General features: G+C 28.0%; 2 protein-coding genes across 3 annotated transcripts; one reads left to right on the top strand and one right to left on the bottom strand.

Annotated features, from left to right (window-relative positions):
* Positions 1-81: 81 nt before the first annotated feature.
* LOC132929468 (opsin, ultraviolet-sensitive-like) lies at positions 82-4,217 on the bottom strand. 2 transcript variants are annotated; one of them, XM_060994841.1, is made up of 5 exons: positions 4,022-4,217; positions 2,510-2,692; positions 2,011-2,439; positions 1,405-1,535; positions 82-1,327 (listed from the first exon to the last, which is right to left on the bottom strand). In XM_060994841.1, exons 3-5 carry the CDS (start codon positions 2,214-2,216, stop codon positions 480-482), a joined length of 1,185 nt encoding a protein of 394 aa, XP_060850824.1. In that variant the 5' UTR covers positions 2,217-2,439; positions 2,510-2,692; positions 4,022-4,217; the 3' UTR covers positions 82-479. The 2 variants fall into 2 exon arrangements, with proteins under 2 accessions (XP_060850824.1, XP_060850823.1); XM_060994840.1 differs by having other exon boundaries at positions 2,011-2,692.
* Positions 4,218-12,347: 8,130 nt separating this feature from the next.
* Positions 12,348-17,993, top strand: LOC132930631 (uncharacterized). Its single transcript, XM_060996604.1, has 7 exons — positions 12,348-13,100; positions 14,056-14,128; positions 15,102-15,201; positions 15,649-15,768; positions 15,829-15,987; positions 17,492-17,626; positions 17,717-17,993. The coding sequence occupies exons 1-6, from the start codon at positions 12,365-12,367 to the stop codon at positions 17,552-17,554; spliced, it is 1,251 nt and encodes a 416-aa protein (XP_060852587.1). The 5' UTR covers positions 12,348-12,364; the 3' UTR covers positions 17,555-17,626; positions 17,717-17,993.
* Positions 17,994-20,562: the final 2,569 nt, after the last annotated feature.

The raw sequence follows: 20,562 nt of genomic DNA, 5'->3' as shown, positions 1-20,562 counted from the left end.
TATAATTATAACTCAAATTAATTTTCTTAAATGCATATAGATAGTTTTATTATATTTTAGCTCTCAATATATTACCTAATTATAGGTACATGCATCTACCTAATAAAGTAATATTTATTATAACTTAAGATTCTAATATTTAATTTTTAAAACATGATTAAAATATGAAAATTAATAATTATGCGACTATTAGTTAGGTAGTATCTTTCGTTATTGTATGTAAATAATTATGGTGTGTATTTTTATATGAAAATATTTATTTTGCTTTGGTTTTGGACTTTTTACTTAGCTATTATTGTTTTTGCTTTTTCTGCCTATACTTGCTAGTAGAATTTTTAATATTAAGTTCCTCGATTAATAAAATAAAATTAATTAATTTTTCTTGTATATTTGTATCAGCTTGAAAGCATGTATTTGCAACTCTCTTGGTTGGTACTTCCAGGGAACTTGGTCACCTACTCATTGATTGATTCAGTCTTTTAACCGAAATTGGACTCCCGACATTGCACGTTGTTGTCATAAGATTCGAGCACAAATATCGTTTTTTTTACTTCCTTGTATTCGGTTTTAAAATGGTTTTCGAAGGCAATATTACCGTTTTCGTTCAAATGCGACCCGACCCATCCCTTTTTTATGCCATAATTTCGGAATAACTTTCTGGTATTGCTTTTTTTCAATAGCTTCATAAGTTCCTTTTTGAATCTTGGGTGCGTAATGGCGTAAAACCACGGATCCGTACAACTAGCCGCCTTGCAAAACAGTGCCGGAATCATGGAACCCAGCGGTGAAATGTATTCCTTTAGGTCGAATACACCTAACAGGGCCACCACGGCGTATGGCGTCCATGACACGAACCATAACATAAGGGCCCCGATCACCATGTATCCCAATCGTATATCCGTTTTTCTCTTCTCCTCTTGTTGGCCAACCCTGCTGGTGACTATTTCGGTGGTCATCCACACCGCCATTAGTATCCTTATGTAACAATACAGTATTAATGTGAACGGTATGCACCACGCTGCTATAAAGAATACTAGGATAAAATGTTTGTCTCTGTCGTCATTTGACAGATAGTCGAAGCTGCAACTCGTCAGGTATCCTTCCGACACATATCGACTGTACCCCAGATCCAGCACTGGTACGATAGAGAACGAAAATCCACAAATCCATATTATTCCTATCCATATCTTCGCTCTTTGTTTAGTGGTTTTTACAGCTGCTTTCAGAGGACGCACTATAACGTAATAACGATCCAAAGATATAGCTGCCAACGTCATGATGGACACGGTTCCGGTCAAGCCACCGAGAAATCCGCATATCTGACATCCTAAATTGATATTAAAATAAAATATTATTAATATCGTTGTAAATGCTATATAATAATGTGCCAGTTGTAATACCTACCCAATTTTCCTAGCGCAGGGCCCAGATAATAACTGTTGTAGATAAAAATCGAGGCTTTCGCTAACATAATAAAATCGCTAATGGCTAAATTAATTATTAGCATGTTTGCCGGCGTTTGTAAAGATTTACATCTGAAAAAAAAATTTAATAGGTACTTATTAAATCATAATTTAGATTTACCTAAAATCGTACCTAATATTTATATTTTTAGTGACTCAGATAAATACAAAAGATCAATGAAATAATATTATTATACTAAACACCAGAATATAATCGAATTATTACATCTGTCTATTTTTTGTTAGTTACCTCCTCAAAAATAAAAAATAGATTCATAAGACAGTTAGTGATAGTTCGCATTTGATTTTTGTCTATAATATATTGGAATAATCAGAATATATTTAAACAGTTAAATTATTAGGAAAAATGTGTACAAAAAGTGCATATACGTATAGGGAATAATATATTTTGAAAAAAAAATAATGCACTTCTGTTAGAATTTGAGTCTCATGCAAATTAAAGTAGGTAAACGTAAACATGAAAACTTACTATAATTAATAATATTTTTACCCCACGCTTTAATATCAAAAATATATTGGTACTTACTTAAAGTACATGAAAATCACCAGAGAGTTTCCGGTGCAGCCAAACATCATAATGATTGTGTATAGAACTCCGAGAACATAATGTGACGTTGGATGAGGAGGCATAAATTTTAACCAATGGCTGTTGATTAATTTAATGTAATCATCGGTGTAGATCCCGTGATCTTTCCACAAGTTAACAGGATATTTGGTTTTAAAGTCTGTCATGACTATGAACTTTGATTATATGATAGAATTTTGAGTAAAGCTGATTATCGGTCGAGTATTGACTAAGCCGTTTTGGTGATATATGATACTTTGATGTATTTTTCTAAAAAAGGTTTGAAGTTATTGTGACATTGAGGATACTTATTCATAATAGTGAGCTTTTGAACTGTAGCAGTAACCATAAAATATCAAACTTTAGGCGCGTTAAACACGACGACATCTTCTAATCATATAAAATATTGAGAGATTATAATGAGATCAAATATTTTTGTTTTTATTTTACACATTTTTACAAAGTTTTGCTGTGTTGAGGTCTTTGAAGTCAGATGATCGGCTTAGTGAAGATGACAAGGTTCCAGCATTCATTTAGATATTGTTAAATTTAAAAAGAAACTGAATAGAATTCTACAGTGAGAGAAAACAATATTAAGTTTCAGTTTGCCACTTTATAATTCACATCGACACATGTTTAGATACTGAAAAAAACATATTTGTATATTATAACGAGTATATCTATCAAAGTTTTTAAATTATATATTAAACATTAATAGGTATACCGCGAGTGTCATATTATTCAAAATATCAGTAAGCACTTAATTTGTAACTTACTATTATCTTATAGTATAATCCTTGATTAAATATTTTTATATTTTTAATATTTTATTTTTATATTTAATCAATGGTATAATATTAAATTTATGCAGTTTAAACAATTTAATGATAATGAAGAAAATTAAGATTAGGTTATTATAACCATTTAAAGACAACAATAGTTAAAAATCATAGTTTAAATTGATTGAATCATCAATATTGAATGGGTTTGATAAAAAACATTTTAATTTTTAGAAGTTTTGATAATCGTATAACTCAATCTATAATGATAAAACTTTTATAATTAACCAATTCACCAGATTCCAAATACTATTTAATATACATAAATGCTCTACATGACTATACATTCCTCCACAAAACAACAAAGTCGGAACATTTTATTTCAAGTACCCGTGTAATAGCGAATATTTCTTTTTAATTTATTATTGAATCATTTATAAGCCAATAAACACAATAATAAAAAATTACACAATTTTATGTGAAATAACATCTGTTCATTGGCATGACTCTAAGTTTGTGTATGTGATGCGTGTTAAGAAAGTATAGGAGCATGAAATTAACATTCAAAATACCCCGCCCTCTTGAAGCTGCACATAGATTCTAATGATAATTTACTATATGGCTAAACTCACGCACACACGCAACTGTGTGAGTTATATTATCTTTATTCTAGAAATTACTCAAATCAGAGAATAGTAATGAGTATAAAATATGTTGGATTTTGGATAAAAAAAAATAGTCTAAATGCGAGTACTTGAAAAACGTCTATTTTATATTTAAAGAAGTGAATTATTTCAAATGTTATCCAGATTAATGTTAGACAATCAGTACACAACTCCAAAGTTCAAACATTAATTGAAAATGAAAAATAAAACTATTGTAATAACTGAACAAAAGAAAACAGGATAGACAGCATCATATACGAGGGATAAATATGGTAAGTATATAAATATTAAATTTTATTATTTTTTTACATAATATTTATATCAAGATCATAATAATAATCACAATATAGGAATAAGAATCGCACGATGTATATCTACCATTTTTCTGGTACGAATTTTTGATTGCCTGTCGCCTGACGTAGTCACGTATACCTGTTAATATTTCTATAAAACAATTTATAGACACTGGCTAGTTGATATAGCTTGAAATATTTTTTGATTTTATATTATATTATAATGTTATATTACCTCACGAGAGATGAAATGTCGGAGCGAAATGACCCGTCAGTGCCACTGCACGCCACGGGTATAAAACATGGCGTTCTACTCCATCTTAGCGAGACTCGAAAACTCTAAAGGGAAAACATTAGATGGTGTCTAAAAGAGTGACACACATGAACATTATAAATGAGATGAAAAAAAACAAACGAAAACACTTTTTAGAATGCACTTGTTTCGACGGCGAAAACACAAGAGAGAAAACAGTTAGAGAGAGGGTGAGTGAGAATTACTGCAGTAGTCGGGTGGAAGGAAAAACAGACCATACGCATTTAGAACATTATAGGGGAAAGGGAAATTATAGATTACAAACGGAGCTAGAGATCCAGTAATGGATATTTTAAAGTATATGCTTATACTTGGAATTATAATAGTAATGATAATCTTAAAACTAATTATTATTATAAGAGCGGCAATGGTGGTTTTGATATGATGAAACTCGCACCTAATGTATATAATAATAATAATAATAATATTATGTGTTGGTATTATACGGCATTGGCATTCAATGCGGGTTTAATACATAATTAGCTGACGTCGTTCGCAGTGATCAAATAGATAACAAAATTAAACGTAACTATACTTCTTTAACTATACTGGTTATACCTACATTTTAACTTTTTTTTTGTAATCAAATACTAAACAAATCTGAAATATAGTTAAATTATATGGAATATGTTGACTTTACCTACCCAATCCCAAAATTGATAATAAAACAGTTGTATTTATTTATCATATTAAAACATTTATATAATTAATAATCGTATAGCAATATATGTATAAAAAATAACAATATGCATACACCTAAACTCACCTATAGAAAAATAATTCAGGTCATGAAGAGCTCTCATAGACAAGTATCATCTATACCTAGCACCTAGGTAAGTATTTAAAATAAATTGATATTTTTATTTTAATACTTACTGGAAAATTGATTCATATTTATAATACATTTTGATTAATATTTGAAATACATTTTAAATGCATTTTTAACTAGTAGTCTAAAAAACCACCTTAACCACCGACAAAATATAACGATAGACTGCAAATACGGAGTTTTTATAGAATAATATTACATACGCCTACAGCAAGTGTGTTTGGACACAGGATTATAGAACTATATCAGTTGACAGTTACTAATTTATTAAATTTTAGTGACATTTTCTTCAATAAAAATTGATCAAAATAAAAGAAAAATGGAAAATGTATGAACTATAATTAATAATAATTGTTCAAATTGCATTCGACTTTAAATAGACGGAACATAAAACTCAACGTGCTTACTTTCCTAGTTTCCTACTGCAGGTTACAGGTATAATAATACTCTAAAATGATTTAAAATTAAAGTTCATTAATTATTATAATGTCTTTTTTAAATTTTTATTTACGTGTGTTCACGCTTTATATATTTCATAATAGTGTGTTTCTACAGATCTGGAAAAATGATTAAATTACTCACTAATACCGGTGTACCATGTTATACACGCGTTGTATATATATTGCAGTGATAACTATTACTATTTTTTTTTTGCTTCACGCGCCATTTAGGTGCTTCGCGGCTTCTACCAAAGCTCTCCAAACTTCCCGATCCTCTGTATCCTCAATACTTGCTCCATAACGTAATGTCTTTAAGTCGTCCTTTACTCGGTCCAACTACCGTTGTCTTGGCCTTCCCAGAGGTCGTTTTTTATTTGGTTTGTTAACGAGTACCTGTCTTATCAGTCTACCCTCTACACGCCATACATGACCAGCCCACTCTAACCTAACTATTGCTATAGGGGAGTTTACCATTTGCGCTTAAAATTACCTTTTCATATACCAATTGCGCTCTAAAAATGTTAGGGTCGATAGACCAATTGCGCTCAATACATTTTACATTACCTAAGGAAAACTTAATAACCAATTTTTTTGCGAGTTAAAAGTAAAAGTCTTCCAAGTCGGTGAAATGTATAGGCTTTATACAGTTAAGTTAATGAAAATTAAAATAAAATAATATTAATAATAATAATAAGAGACTAGGTGGTTAAATCATAAAGATATAATAATAATAATAATACGATTTTGAGTTTAAGGTAATCATGATGTTTGTATTTTGCACGTTTTAAGAATAATAATAATTTTTTAAATAATAATTTGAGCACGGCAATTATAGAATAATATAATTTGAATACAAACGCAATTGATATATTGACCGTAATATATATAAAGAGCGCAATTGGTACACTAACCGAAAAATATAATAGGCACAACTGGTACACTGACCCTAAAATATATGCAGCGCAATTGGTATATTGACCATAGTATAAAAATTTTGTTTTAGGCGCAATTGGTCCATGCCCTATTTATAGTACTATATAATAATAAGCAGGTTGTATGATGTACTTTTCGTTATTTCTGTAATAATATAGTAGTTTTATGTAATTAATATGACTGGGACAATTGTGAAAATATTTTTTTTAAATTTAAATTTGTTCTACTTTACTATCAAGAAATATAATATACTTATATCATTATAGTTCAACTACCCAATATTGTATTAATAATTACCTATTGGCTATTTGAAAGGATAAAGTATTATGTATATAGTATTTATTTAATTATTTTTTTTTACTATGTAAGACACATTTTATTAGCAAATTTTATGTTACAGAAAAAAAATTGGACATGCGTAAAACAACAATATTGCACAGAACCTACATTATACATGTATATATTTCGAGTATACTTGTTCATAATTGAATAGACTACTCATCACTGCGTATCAGTGGCGTAGGAGCGTAGCCAAGGGGGAGCTAAATGGGCTATAAAGTGTAAAAATATAAGTAAAATTTTAGTGTAATAATGTAAGGTTATAATATAAATCTATTATTGTTTTAAGTAAAAAGTCATGTGTATTCGGCGGTCGTCATAACCGCAAATTTTATATTGTTCAATACCCCACACATTTATTCTATTATAATTAAAAAAGGAAATTTGAAAGGTCGATGGTTCAAATCCACATGCATTTGATTGACAGTTAAAAATTAAACAAAATCATAAAATTGTTTTTCATCTGGATAAGTAGCCATCATAATCTCAACAAACACTTTAGGAATCAAATGTGATGATAAATAAGGCAAACTAAAAAAAAAGTTTTAACCATAATCAAGATTATGAATTTTTATCATTGTAATTTTTTTTTAATATTCGAATAGAACTGATTTTTCTGTATAATCCCGAAAGTTGTATTTTTATAATTTTGTGATCTTGATAGAATATGATTAACTTGTGTGGGGTACTAAACGATAATGTTATTTTAGATAAATATATACATTATTAATATATATCAATGTGTGCGGTATTGAACGGTTTGATTTGGGCCTTGGGGAAAATATGCGGGATTAAGGTATTAAAGTGTGCGGTTTTGAACGATGACCTTTTTTTTGAAAGTGTGCGGTTATGAACGACTTCCAATTACGTAGTATTCACTCACCGATATTTCCTTATTTTTTATAAGTGAAAAATTATCGGGCCAAATTTACAACCGACCTATTTTATTATTTTTATTACCTAAAATTTCCTGGCCTAGTTTATAACAAAAAAGGTAACCGCGCGGCTAGTTCACATTTTGCCTCCAGGGCCCAAGTACAATGGTCAATGGATGTGTCATTAAGTATTTTAAATCCTATATTGCAATTTTCAATACCCTCATACATATATTATATTGAATATTGGATATCAGATCACGTAGTACTACTGCACTAAGTTATAAATCCAGACTTTGGAGTTTGGACAGTATATGTATTAAAATAAGTTTATTAAATTTATTACTCATACACAGGATTGCCAATTTTTAATTTGGAAGGTCCAATTTACCACGAATATTTATTTAATATTACGTAATGTAAAAATAATAAAATAAAGTTAATAAATTATAAATTTTTAAAAGTATATTTAGCGGTATTTTTCGCAGCGTTTAAAGCGGCTACGTATTTTAAGGAGTAATATTTAGGCAATTTGTATGACACGAACATTTTGGCTTTGTCTATGTGCGAGTAGTATCTCAATGGATATTAGTGTGTGTAATCAGTTATCGTTTTTATCATACTGCTACCCCAAGATTTATAGATTATTATTACCCTAAATATTTCCACGACAAATTAATATTTTTATTATTTATTATTTTTTTTACAGTAATTTATAGGAAAGATATTAGATAATTACCGTTTTATGACATAAATTAATATTATTATAGTCCCTTTATTCTAAAACATTATTCAAAATTTGAAAAATATGTTATGTTAAATTTTTATACCATCATATTTTCTATCTTTGATGATTTTGAAAATAAGTTAAAAAACAATTTAATCTAGCCTAATTTAAGTGGACAAATATTTTGTGGGGTAACCCCGTACTACACCACTTTACTTATCTAAACTTTAAATACGTATAACTCATAAACTACTCGTCCTAAATTCGATTTTTATTTATCCAAATAATCCAAAAATTATTCTGCTTCGGAATATGAAATTAAAACTCTATGTTGTCATTCAAAAAAGTAAAAAACTTAAAAAAATTTAAGGGTAAAAATATTTAAAAGTATAATTTTTTAATAAAAACGTAGTCTTTTTAACAACTTGAAATTATGTTTTCAAAAACATGAATATTTTATGAAATAATGAGTGTTTTATGATAATAGAATCATAAGAATCACCCCGTATACTATAGTATGACTTGACAAGACTGACTAAGAATCGAGAGACAAATAATAAAATAATATATAGCTAGTATAATAAAAATTAAAAACAATTGATTGGTAGTGTAAAAACTAAAAACAAATCATTTGAAACTATTAATATCAAATTTAATAATCAGTTGGTTATAATACAGACAAAAACACGATTATGTATTTATGTGTCAATGTGTTCTGCTGTAAGCCTGTAAACATATTGTATACAAATTAAAATCGAAAATAATACGATAATATAAGAACGAAAATAGAAATGCGTTGGTTATCAGAGCTCTCTAATAATACAGGTTGGCTGCTAACACGCTAATAGTATGGTTTTGACATGATAATACTCAGTGATTTACAATCACAATGTAATAATATATTATTATATTACTATTATTATTATTTTGTTACCACATTTTTTAATGATCATTAATAATTTATCCTAAAAATTAAAATACATTAGGAAAATTAAAAACTTTCATTTTGGTCGTTGAAAAACTACCGCTGGGGGCAAATGCCCCCCTTTCCCCCTTAACACGGCATTGACATTTATATTATATAAAAAAAACTAAAAAATAGCTCATCTATATAGAGTGTAGGTTTTTATACACATCGCACTAATTAGATTCCAACTATACTAAATTAGATAGATCATCTATCATAGATGTATAAGTTTATATTAATAAATAATAATATAATATCAAATTAAACAGCTCAATAAAAGTAGCAAGTTATTTCTGTCCCAAATCGTTTTAAATTTTTATCGGTACCCATAAACTTAAATATTCGTGTAAAATATGTGAAGAATGCGTTTTTCTTCTTTCCAAAATATTTTTCTACTATTATAATTTAATTATGTAACATACCTAAGACCTAACCTATAGCAGTTTCTTTAATAAAATAAGGTTTTAAATTGAAAATGATAAATTATTACTTTATGCGTTGAGGATATATAAATAGCACGTCATGTACCTATATGTAGGTTAGGTTAGAGTTTCACATTACGACTTATGATTATATTGAATTTGATAAGGTTTAAATAAACTTTCTGTTTTTGTTCCTTGCTAAATTTTTTACAACTGATGTCCTTGATTGTATATGCATATTATTATCATGAATTTATATTATAACTCAATACTGACCTTGAAACAATTACTAATATTAACAAAAAAATACCGAAATAATTTTGCATTATTTATACGATAATTATTATGTTTTTGTCTTTTTAATTATTTCATAGATATAGGTTATAGGTAATTTGTTTTATGAAGTTTTTATGTAAGACTTCGTATCTATAAACATTTATTATTAATATTTTAATTTTTTGACCATTAATGTTAGAAATTATTCAACATCGCGAACTTAAAGTGTATAAAAAGTTTAGGTGATAATTAGTGAAATCAATAATTTCATAAATTTATATAGGTGCTATAAACTTAATGTTAAAGTGAAATATTTTAATTTTAGTCGATACTACACCAGCCACCGAATAACACATATCCAAATTACAAAATCTTATACTTTAAAAAGCACGTTGACACATTATTGTTGACATAATTTTATTAAGAAGATAGGTACGTAATAATATATTTTATATTAAATAATTATTATAATTTTAGAAGATAAGAATATGTATTTGACACATTGTAGTATTATAAATTTATAAGTATAGGTAGGTACTATATTATCTGTCAGGTGTGGAGGATAAGTTGTTTGAAAAAAAATAAATGAAATTATGTTTTTAATTTTTTGTTTGCTCGAAATTGTAAAGATAAAAATATAAAATAGATAAAATGATAGGTCATGAAAACCAATAGTCATTAGTAGGGAACGGATTTAAATATAAATTGCATTTTTTTCTGAATGTCCGAAAACATTGCTTTCGAAATACACAGTTAATTTCATATATCAAGAAATTAAAAAATTTAACTTTTATTATGCATTTTTTGACATTGTTAGTGCATTTTTTTTTTATGTTTTATGTCGTTTTTATAAAAGAATGGATAAAAATTAAGCAACACCGATTATATACAATCCTATTATAAAACATAAGTTACAAGTATAACGAATGTATTTATCAAAATTGTGTATTCATTTTTCGGAAATAATTTTCAAAGTAAAAAGAAGATAGGAGAATTAGAAGATCACGAGAATGATACGAATAATAAATACCTAAAAATAAAAATATATATAATCAAACAAATTTTTCAATGTTAAAAATATGTTAAGATCATTTATTGAGTGTATTAATAATTAATTAAAACATATTTCAGTTAAGAGTGCATTAAATCGTGTTTTTAAAGGCATTTTTCTTGTTTTTTTATACTTAAGAGCATTTAAATCCGTTTCCTAGTCATTAGACATAACAACGAAAAAAAAAAATAATAATTACAAAGTATAGTGTACATGTTCTGTTAAATTTTTTTCACAACAATTTATAACTTTATTTATATATGTTATCAAAAATTTAAGTGTATTATAATAAATCGTGTTGCATTTTCGTTTATACTTTTTAAAAGTTTATTTTTAAACATTTATTATTAATATAGCCATATAAAATATAAATTGACAATAATTGTTTAATATTTATCCTTGTGTTTAAATTTTTTATTTCATACTTAACCTAATCTAACTTAACCCTGGTCTATGGTCATTATCAAATGATTGTCTAATAATTCACAAAAATAGACGTCAATAAATAAATTGTTGTAAGAACTTTATATATCAACCAATAAAAATTAGCATATTATAAGACATAACAGTGGCGGATTAAGCTATTGGTCGCCGTCTCAAATTATAATATAATATTATAAATATATTTTATTTTTTATTTTTTAAGTGCGCCAAACTTACCGCTCCAATCACCTGATGATTTTGCCTGTATGGTAACCCAACGCTGATAGTCTGATACATAAGCATTTTGACAGGTCCTTTAATTTTATACCATTAAAACCAGTAGGTCACTATACTTAGGTATAACCTAACTATAAATTCCCAACTATTATAGGTAGTAACTATAACATCCTATACGTCCCCTATAAATTATGATGTATTCTAACATCCTCTTATGATGAGTTTATTTTGCTTGATTAGAACATGATGGTTATCGAAAAGTCTATAGATCTTGAACATAATGTAGGTATTATATAAATTACAATTATGTTAAATTTCTATTGGGATTCTTTTTATCAGCCTGAGAAATGTTATGTGCTGTTAATGTAATTGTAGACTTAAGTATTACCTATAATAATAAATGCTGGGAGTTTTGATTATTTTTCAGAGCTTATAAAACCGAGCTTACATAAAATAAAGATACCTAGCTATAGCTAGACATGGGTAATGGTAACCTATAGGGTGGTAAACGGTAACTATTAATTCCCTAACCTAATCTTAAGATTATTTTTATTAACTTGTATTTTTTTTTAATTTATTTAAGTATAGCATTATTTTAGTAAGGTTAAGTTGTAAATTTGGTCAATTTTCTCTTAATATTTACTCAATGAAAATTGTACTTATGACAGCTTATTATATTATTCATACGATGCGTACCTATATATCAATTTTATTTTCAGATTTCGTAAGATAAAATATTTCATAAAATGAAATGGTTACAAGATCACGAAGTAGCGATTAACTTGGCTTTATTTAAGCGATACCAATTTTATCATATATTCAATCCAAACAGCTCAAAAATATTAAATTATGATAGTTATAAGTTCACAAATGTGCTGTTTATTGTGGCTGTTACATCTTATAACATATTTTCAGCTATGTGCTTTTTTACAGATACTATAGATATTATTGACAGTATTGATTTATTATTAATGATATTTATATACTCTATTATTATTATTTCTTTATTGAAAATATGTGTACTTTTATTTAATGCGGATCAAATTTGGGATTTATTTGATTTGACGCGCTTAGATTTTTTATCGAGTAAACGGTGTCGCAAAAATGTTGGAATCCTACATAAATATCGTGATAGATCGATAACAATAACTAATTTATACCAAAATTACAGCACAGTAGTATTCATTATATGGATGATTGTACCCTTGGTATTAAATACTTTTGTGATGACGGAAGGCCCGAATCAGCGTTATCATAATATTTTCAACATGCAATATCCGGTATCCGCGAGCATTTACAATCAATATTATTACATATTTTATTTAATGGAAATAGCGATGGGAATATTTATTTTAAATTATTCGATGATTATTGATAATTTCCTAATATCGTTATGTTGGGCTATCATTGCACAGTATGAAGTAATTACCACAGCGTTCGAAAATATTGGAAATGACTGCAAACTTGAAGACCTTCAGAATGGTATGTCACTAAAATAGCAAAAATTCTAAGACTTTATTTTTGACGATTACTATATAAATACTATTAATAGTAGTACAAGTATTAGTCTAGTGCGCGGTTCCCAAACTGTGCACCGCGGTCTACGTAAAATTGGTTATCAATGAGTATTTTTTTTGTTCTGTCTTTCTTGTTATTCACAGCAGGGCACCGTGGCTAAATTGGGTCCAAAAAAAAGGCACCGCGGAAAAAAAAATTTGGTAACCGCTGGTCTAGTGTTAACTATTATTGCCGAAATTATTAGTATTTTACTACCTATATATTAACCATACTTTAGTTTTCACTTATTTTTCTTGAATGGCAATGCTAACTTTTTGTCTGCATATTAGGAATTAGGATATTTGTATTATTTTTTTTAAACGATTTTTGTAATTTTTTTCTAATTACAAAATTTATAAAATAAGTTAGAAAATTATAAATAATTGCTAATTCCGCATGTACGTGCTGAAATAAGGATTAAAAATTTGTATTTCGATGGGTACTCCTTTTTACTTTCTAAATAGGTAAACATTTTATAAACATGTTTCTTTTATGTTATAATATAAATACAAGTTGAATTTAAATTAAATTATTTTATAAAGTATCATTTTTGGTACTTAATATTTTTCAATTTAATACATGAAAATATAATATAATATATATACTTTATATTTTAATAAATTTACGGGCCTAAACTTGTTTACAATATATTAGGATTATAATTTTTAAATTAAAGCATAGAAAATCATATTAAATATAAGATTATCATAAAAGAACACACATAATAAAACAATAAAAACAATTACAACTCATTAATAGTATTTATATATCTAATATTATCTTATGATCCGGTAATATTACAAATTACTATAATATTACCGAATGTTGTAGTAATTATAAATTATAGAAAATTAACAATATACATTTTTTATTTTTCCAGAAAAAGAAAATAATAGTTTCGAAGCATATGAAGATCTTAAATCAATAATAATTGATCAGAAAAAAATTTACACGTTAGTCTTGTAACTTATTGCCTATTTGGTTATTATAATGTAATATTATACATTTACACAAAAAATGATTATGTTATACTTTTAAGGAAATGTATAACTACTATTATTTATTATGTGCATGGAATGGTACATTTTTGGCGTTCAGATTTATGAAATAAATAGATTCAAATGATTTAATTATTGTTAAATAATATTCCATTTATGGTGTATCTACTCATACATTATAGAAGATAAAGTATTTGATACTCATTGGAGAACACATTTTAATATTACTAAAACCATCGGTTAATAGTTTTTTTTAGTATACTGATTTCACTTCTTCTATAACATTTTGTTCAATAAATAATTTTTTGAAAGGTCAGATTCATTTTTTTTTTTTTGAGTGACAACTGACAATAAGGTTTATATATTAAGGACCTAATCATATATTTATGGAATTCGTTTATATTATTTTAATGGTTTGATAGTAGATACATCAACCCTTTCCGAGTTATTTTATGGTTTTATATTTTGATAGTTAATTGAAGAAGTTCAGAAGTTCAGCACAGACATTATAACATTTTATCTTAATATATTATATAAAAACAAATCGATCAGCTGTTTAACTGTCGATTCTATTATATTCTATGCTAACATGGACGACGTATCGTTCTGTATTTATATTATTGCTGGTTGATTAAATAGGGGAAACAATTACGTGTGTAACCTGTGCGTCACTGACAAAAACTAGACACCGCCCAGGTTGATTTACGTGAATGGAGTATTTATTTTAAGTTTATATTTAGTGTTTTACATTTTATAATATATAATTAGGAATGCTTGAATATTATTCGACTGATAGATAATCATTTTTTTAAATATTTAAATTTAAAATAATAATGATGTAACATTTTCATCAATTAGGTATATATATAATATTAGATACTTTTTAAAAATAATGTATAAATAAATAATAAATATATATTTTTTTCAGAAAATTAAAATCATTCTATCGTGTGGTGTGGATAATAGTTATATTTTTGATTATTATAGATTCAGTTTTATTAATAATACTGACATATTCATTTATTATGGTAATTACACAAATAATTTTATATTTGTATTATTAACTCAGTATTAAAATCTAAATATACTTTTAGAAAACCCCAATGATACATTTTTCTTAAGAATCAATTCGTCTATCAGTAGGCTATTCAATCTTAAATTTACGTTTTTTTTTTTTTAATTATTTGTTCATCTTAGACAACTAAAATGTAAAATGATTAAGCGTCCTATACTCCTATTGGTATAGGTATTTCGTAAATCAAAAAGAACACTACTCAGGAATTTTCAATGAGGGGGTGATATATGTTATAACATTTTAAGTAATAATTCATTATTTACCCAAACACAAAAATTGCACAAGAAAAAGCCCCTCTGCGCACCCCACTGATTGACACTAACTACAATAATAATATAACCTATTTATGTGTCCTAAATATTATCATAGTTAATGGATATTAATTTTGTTCTGTTGATAGATATGTTCGTCAGCAGAATCATTTTCTATTTTCAATATACTCAAGATCTCAACAGCATTTTTTGTTTTTATAATTCAGTTATACTTATACTGCTATTTATTTGATGTTTTAAATGACAAAGTAAAATATATCACAGTAATATTAGTAAAATGTTTTCATTAATTTTGTGTTTAAATACAGAAAGAATCCGTTAACTTTGGAATATATTCTTGTAATTGGACGAGCATGGATTTAAAATTTAAAAAAATATTATTAATAGCCATGAAGTTCAATAATGCTAATCAATTAAAGATAAAAGCAACACCAAACAAAATCGTTAACTTACAATTATTTTCTAGTGTAAGTGATCGTTTCATACATAAAATATTGAAATATTGGGCAATAGATATATTATTATTTGTACATATTATGTGGCATCTATATCACGCTATTGTACTTTTCACGAAATGGACAACGTTTGCATCCATTTCACGAAATGGAACCGCGATTTCTCCACTTCACGTAATTACGCAATATGGATTTATATTTCGCGAAATGGATACCTAAACCGTCATCAACGGAATTTGTTCCGTCATTTGGATGTCCATAAAGCAAAATTATATTGTATAAATAAAAGTAGAAATATACTGAAAAATTGCGGCGCCACCGAAAGATATTGCACCCTAGGGACATGCCTAGCCCGGCCTAGGTTGCCTATGCGTAAATCTGCCCCGGGATAGAACAGATAAGAATTATTGTCACGTCAAGCAAACAGCGAAGGTATGTTATTCTGACTTACATTTCCTTTAATAATTTTAATTTTAAATAAATTGTCTTGGGAGTTTGTATTCAAGTACCTATTTGTAAAATATTTTCTTAAAAATAATAATAAAATAAAATTTGTAAAATTAATTATAAATGATTTTTAGGAATAATATATAACAATTTTTTTTTAAATTTTGCTATATGGACATCCAAATGACGGAACAAGTTCCATTGATTACGGTTTAAGTATCCATTTCACGAAATATAATCCATATTGTGTAATTACGTAAAGTGGAGAACTCGTAATTCCATTTCGTGAAACGTACAATAACGCGATATAGATGCGACATATACATGATGTTCCGGGAGGATTTACTCAAAAAAAAAAAAAAAAATAATGAAATATAATGGAGATATGAAAATTCTGTTTTTTTAAAATTGCCAGGGACATGGAATATAAATATTTCATATTTTAATTTAATTTAATGTTTTGGTAAATAAGTTAAAAAAAAATATTTTTTTATTTAATTTATTTCAAAAAACTCGAAGATATAGTCATTTTGTAGTTTATTTTTCTGAACATTTTAACGTTCAAAATTTTATTTTTATTAGAATTGTGATTTTTAATATCTTTTTTTATTCTTGTGAATATTATTGTAGTATAATATACGCAAAAGCCCACGTGCCACATGTTTGATAATAATGGTACTTGTATAGTATTAAATAATTCACAATCGTCAATTTTTCTTGAAACAAGAAAAAATATTAAAAATTACGATACTAATGAAAATAAAATATTGAAACGTCTACATTTCAGAAAAATACTCTACAAAATGGTTATCTTCGATATTTTTTGAAAATAATTAAATACAAAATTATTTTTTTTTAACTTTTTTACCAAAACATTAAATTAAATTAAAATATGAAATACTTGTAGTCCTTGACCCCTTGTCTCTATGAGCCTTTTTAAAAAAAACCATAATTTTGAAATCTATTATTTCAGGAGATATTGCAATGGGTCTTATGGAACAAGGGACACTGTATATATCTACATATTATATAAATATGTAATGTTACCATTTTACCAATTTAATTTCAGGTGATGACGACAACGTTCAATATTGTCACGGTTATGCTCAAAACAATAAATGGGAAAAATTAATTTTAGTACAAATATAATATCTAATTTCTGATTGTTTATGCGCATAATGCCTATAACCTACAGACACGACTGGTAAAATTAGATTTAACTTAATATATTATAAATTGTGGTGCATATTAACTATTAAGTATTATTATTAATATTGATATTTATTTATTTCAGTTTCTATTATTTATAATCAGTGACGGGTTAACGAATATGCAGCTTGGGGTAAGATTTTCAAATGCCGCCCTTTACACACCTTGTACAGTTCATACAAAAAAGAAAAATATTAAAATAAAAACAGTATTAAAATTGTTTAATCTTTAATTCATTAAAATGTAATACAGTGAATAGAACAAAAGTTATTGCATATGTCAAATAATGCTGTCCCACCATTTATATTTAATAAACAATAAATAAATAAAAAATGAATGTAATAAATAGTATAGAATCGTAGTCTGAATAGTATTATAAATTAGATTATTTACTACTAGTTTTAAAACCCTTAAATAAATATTAATTGTGACCTTATAATAAGTATTTTTCATTATTATTTATTAAATAGTATAGAATATAATACAATATATTTAATTCATTTTTGTTATTTAGGAGTACGGAGTAGGTACTGATGTACTATTTTCTATACATTTGTGATTTGTTATTTTGTTTTAATAATAGTTTTTACCTTTTAGATGAAACTTTGAATTGTATATGTTTGATAATAGTTTGTTTTATATTTTTTTCTCAGATTTTTCTAGAAATTTAGCGCCACTTAACTTAATTCACTTTTCGCTCATATTTATTAAAAAAAAAAACGCTGTTAACAAAAATGTTGTACGTTTGTTATTCAGTTTATAATCTATATTCTATATACATATTATAATATGACTTGACAAGACTGACTATGACTACCTACGGTCTACGAGAATCGAGTAACGAATAATAAAATAATAGATAGCTAGTATAATAAAAATTAAACAATTGATTGGTAGTGTAAAAACAAATCATTTGAAACTATTAATATCAAATTTAATTGTTCGCATTAGGAACTCCTTACTCTGCGGTTAGCACCTAGAACTCACACACCACGGACTAGGTACAATAGAGCTAGTATAAATATATATGCAACTAAATTGTAACAATTAAATATAATAAATCTTTATTACAAATATTATCAAAAGAAACGATATATTGTCTGAGATGATCAGTCTCAGACTAATAGACAAAAAATAATATATTAATAAAATATACTCCGTCCCATACCGGAATACACAACAAAACAAATGACAAATTATAACATATACATCATATATAGATATATAAAATACGTAATACAACGAGCTATATGTATCAATTTATAATAATAATATTAAATGTGGCAATAGCCAAGGTGGAAACGAGACAACTGCTCAATACATAAATGATAATACGAGGGGAATGCTGAGCTGCGTCTTGAGCTGACTGGAGAGAGATGAACTTGAGATGAAAACCACGAGGTTTTGGATCCGAGCTGGACCATGTGAATAATTACCACATTAATATGACTGCGAGCTGCAAAATAACCATGAATGGCGAACTGCTGGAGCTTATATTTGATGCTAATGGTCGACGGGACCGAAAGCTAAATATTGTATGAACGGGCTTCAAATCAGAACAATATTTCTACACAGAACGGTGCTTTATACACATAAAGAACAAGATGGTGTATAAAAAAAGTGTTGCGAACGGAAACGAACAGGAAAACAATACTACCAGATAGCCTCCCAACATACGCGCCGTCGAAAACATTGCGACCGTTGCGAACTGCTGATAGTCGACCGGGGTGAAGAGGAGCGTCTCTTCGGAAGTGTTACCAACCTGGGGCAGGGGGACTGGGCAACACGAACGCAGGTTGACGAAGTCCGAACATTAATAATCTGTTGGTTATAATACAGACACAAATACGATTATTTATTTATGTATCAATGAGTTCTGCTGTAATATCGTAACGTCTTTTCGTCATGTCTTGGGTTAGGGTTATGGGGTACGTGGACAGAGGTTAGATCTGAATTTTAGATATGTTATAGAGAACAGGCAGACGCATCGCCTCACGCACGCAGAATTATTTTATCTTTATTAGTTTCCGAGATATGGCCCACTAAAGTTGAAAACTCTTGGTAAAAACGTATTTTTTTCATTGTTTAACGACTAAACTTTACGTTTGATCGGCCATTGCTCAGTTGCTATTTACATAAGCGTTCTAGTTTTTACAGTATTGCATTCAGCAACCAACTATTCAGCTTTCTTTTGATATTGATTTAATAGTGAACCTCTTGGATCCAGGTCTTGGGAACTTTAAAAAAGTGAATTGTTGTTGGAAAGTCCTTTTTTTTCTGGCTTTTTCGCCATAGCGCCGGTGTTTACAGGTGGTTAACTCTTATAATTGCTGTGCTTATAGAGATCCTCGTGCCGGATCGATTGGTACATATATATATGACTTTTTGTTCGGGAGTTATTTGTTTTCGGGAATAGGCGACTCTTATTAAATCAAATATCGTTGCCGCATGATGCCATTAAATGTTTTTCGCAGTTTATTTGGTTAGGTTAGATTAGGTTTGTCATCGACCGCGCCCCATCTCCAAGCGTTCACCCTGGCTGGTCGGCCAAGAGGAGAGACCCTCTGGAATTCGCCAGTTATGTGAAGTCGTACCCACTTAAGATAGACAGGAGTGACACCTAGAACTCGCGACGGCCTCAGCTCAGTCCCTCGACAGGTACCTAATAGGGGCATGTGACGCGTCCATGCCACTAAGAAGCCGAGGCCCGAGAGGAAAGCTCCCCGTCCACTGGGGGTCTAACGATATCAACGAACTAAGAAAGAAAGTGCTTGGTCTCCGGCGAACTTATCAAGACTGTCTTCGCCGTGTGGGGATGCAGGGCTCGGAGGGTGCGAGGTCCAGCTTCTCCCTGGCCAGGAAAGACCTTCGACTGGCCATAAGACGCGCCAAAGATAGGAGCTGGCGGGTCCTGTGTGATTTGGTAGAAAA

Source organism: Rhopalosiphum padi, chromosome 4 (genome assembly GCF_020882245.1).
Source record: "Rhopalosiphum padi isolate XX-2018 chromosome 4, ASM2088224v1, whole genome shotgun sequence".
Taxonomy (NCBI): Eukaryota; Metazoa; Arthropoda; class Insecta; order Hemiptera; family Aphididae; genus Rhopalosiphum; species Rhopalosiphum padi.
This window is presented reverse-complemented; position numbering and strand designations above follow the sequence as displayed.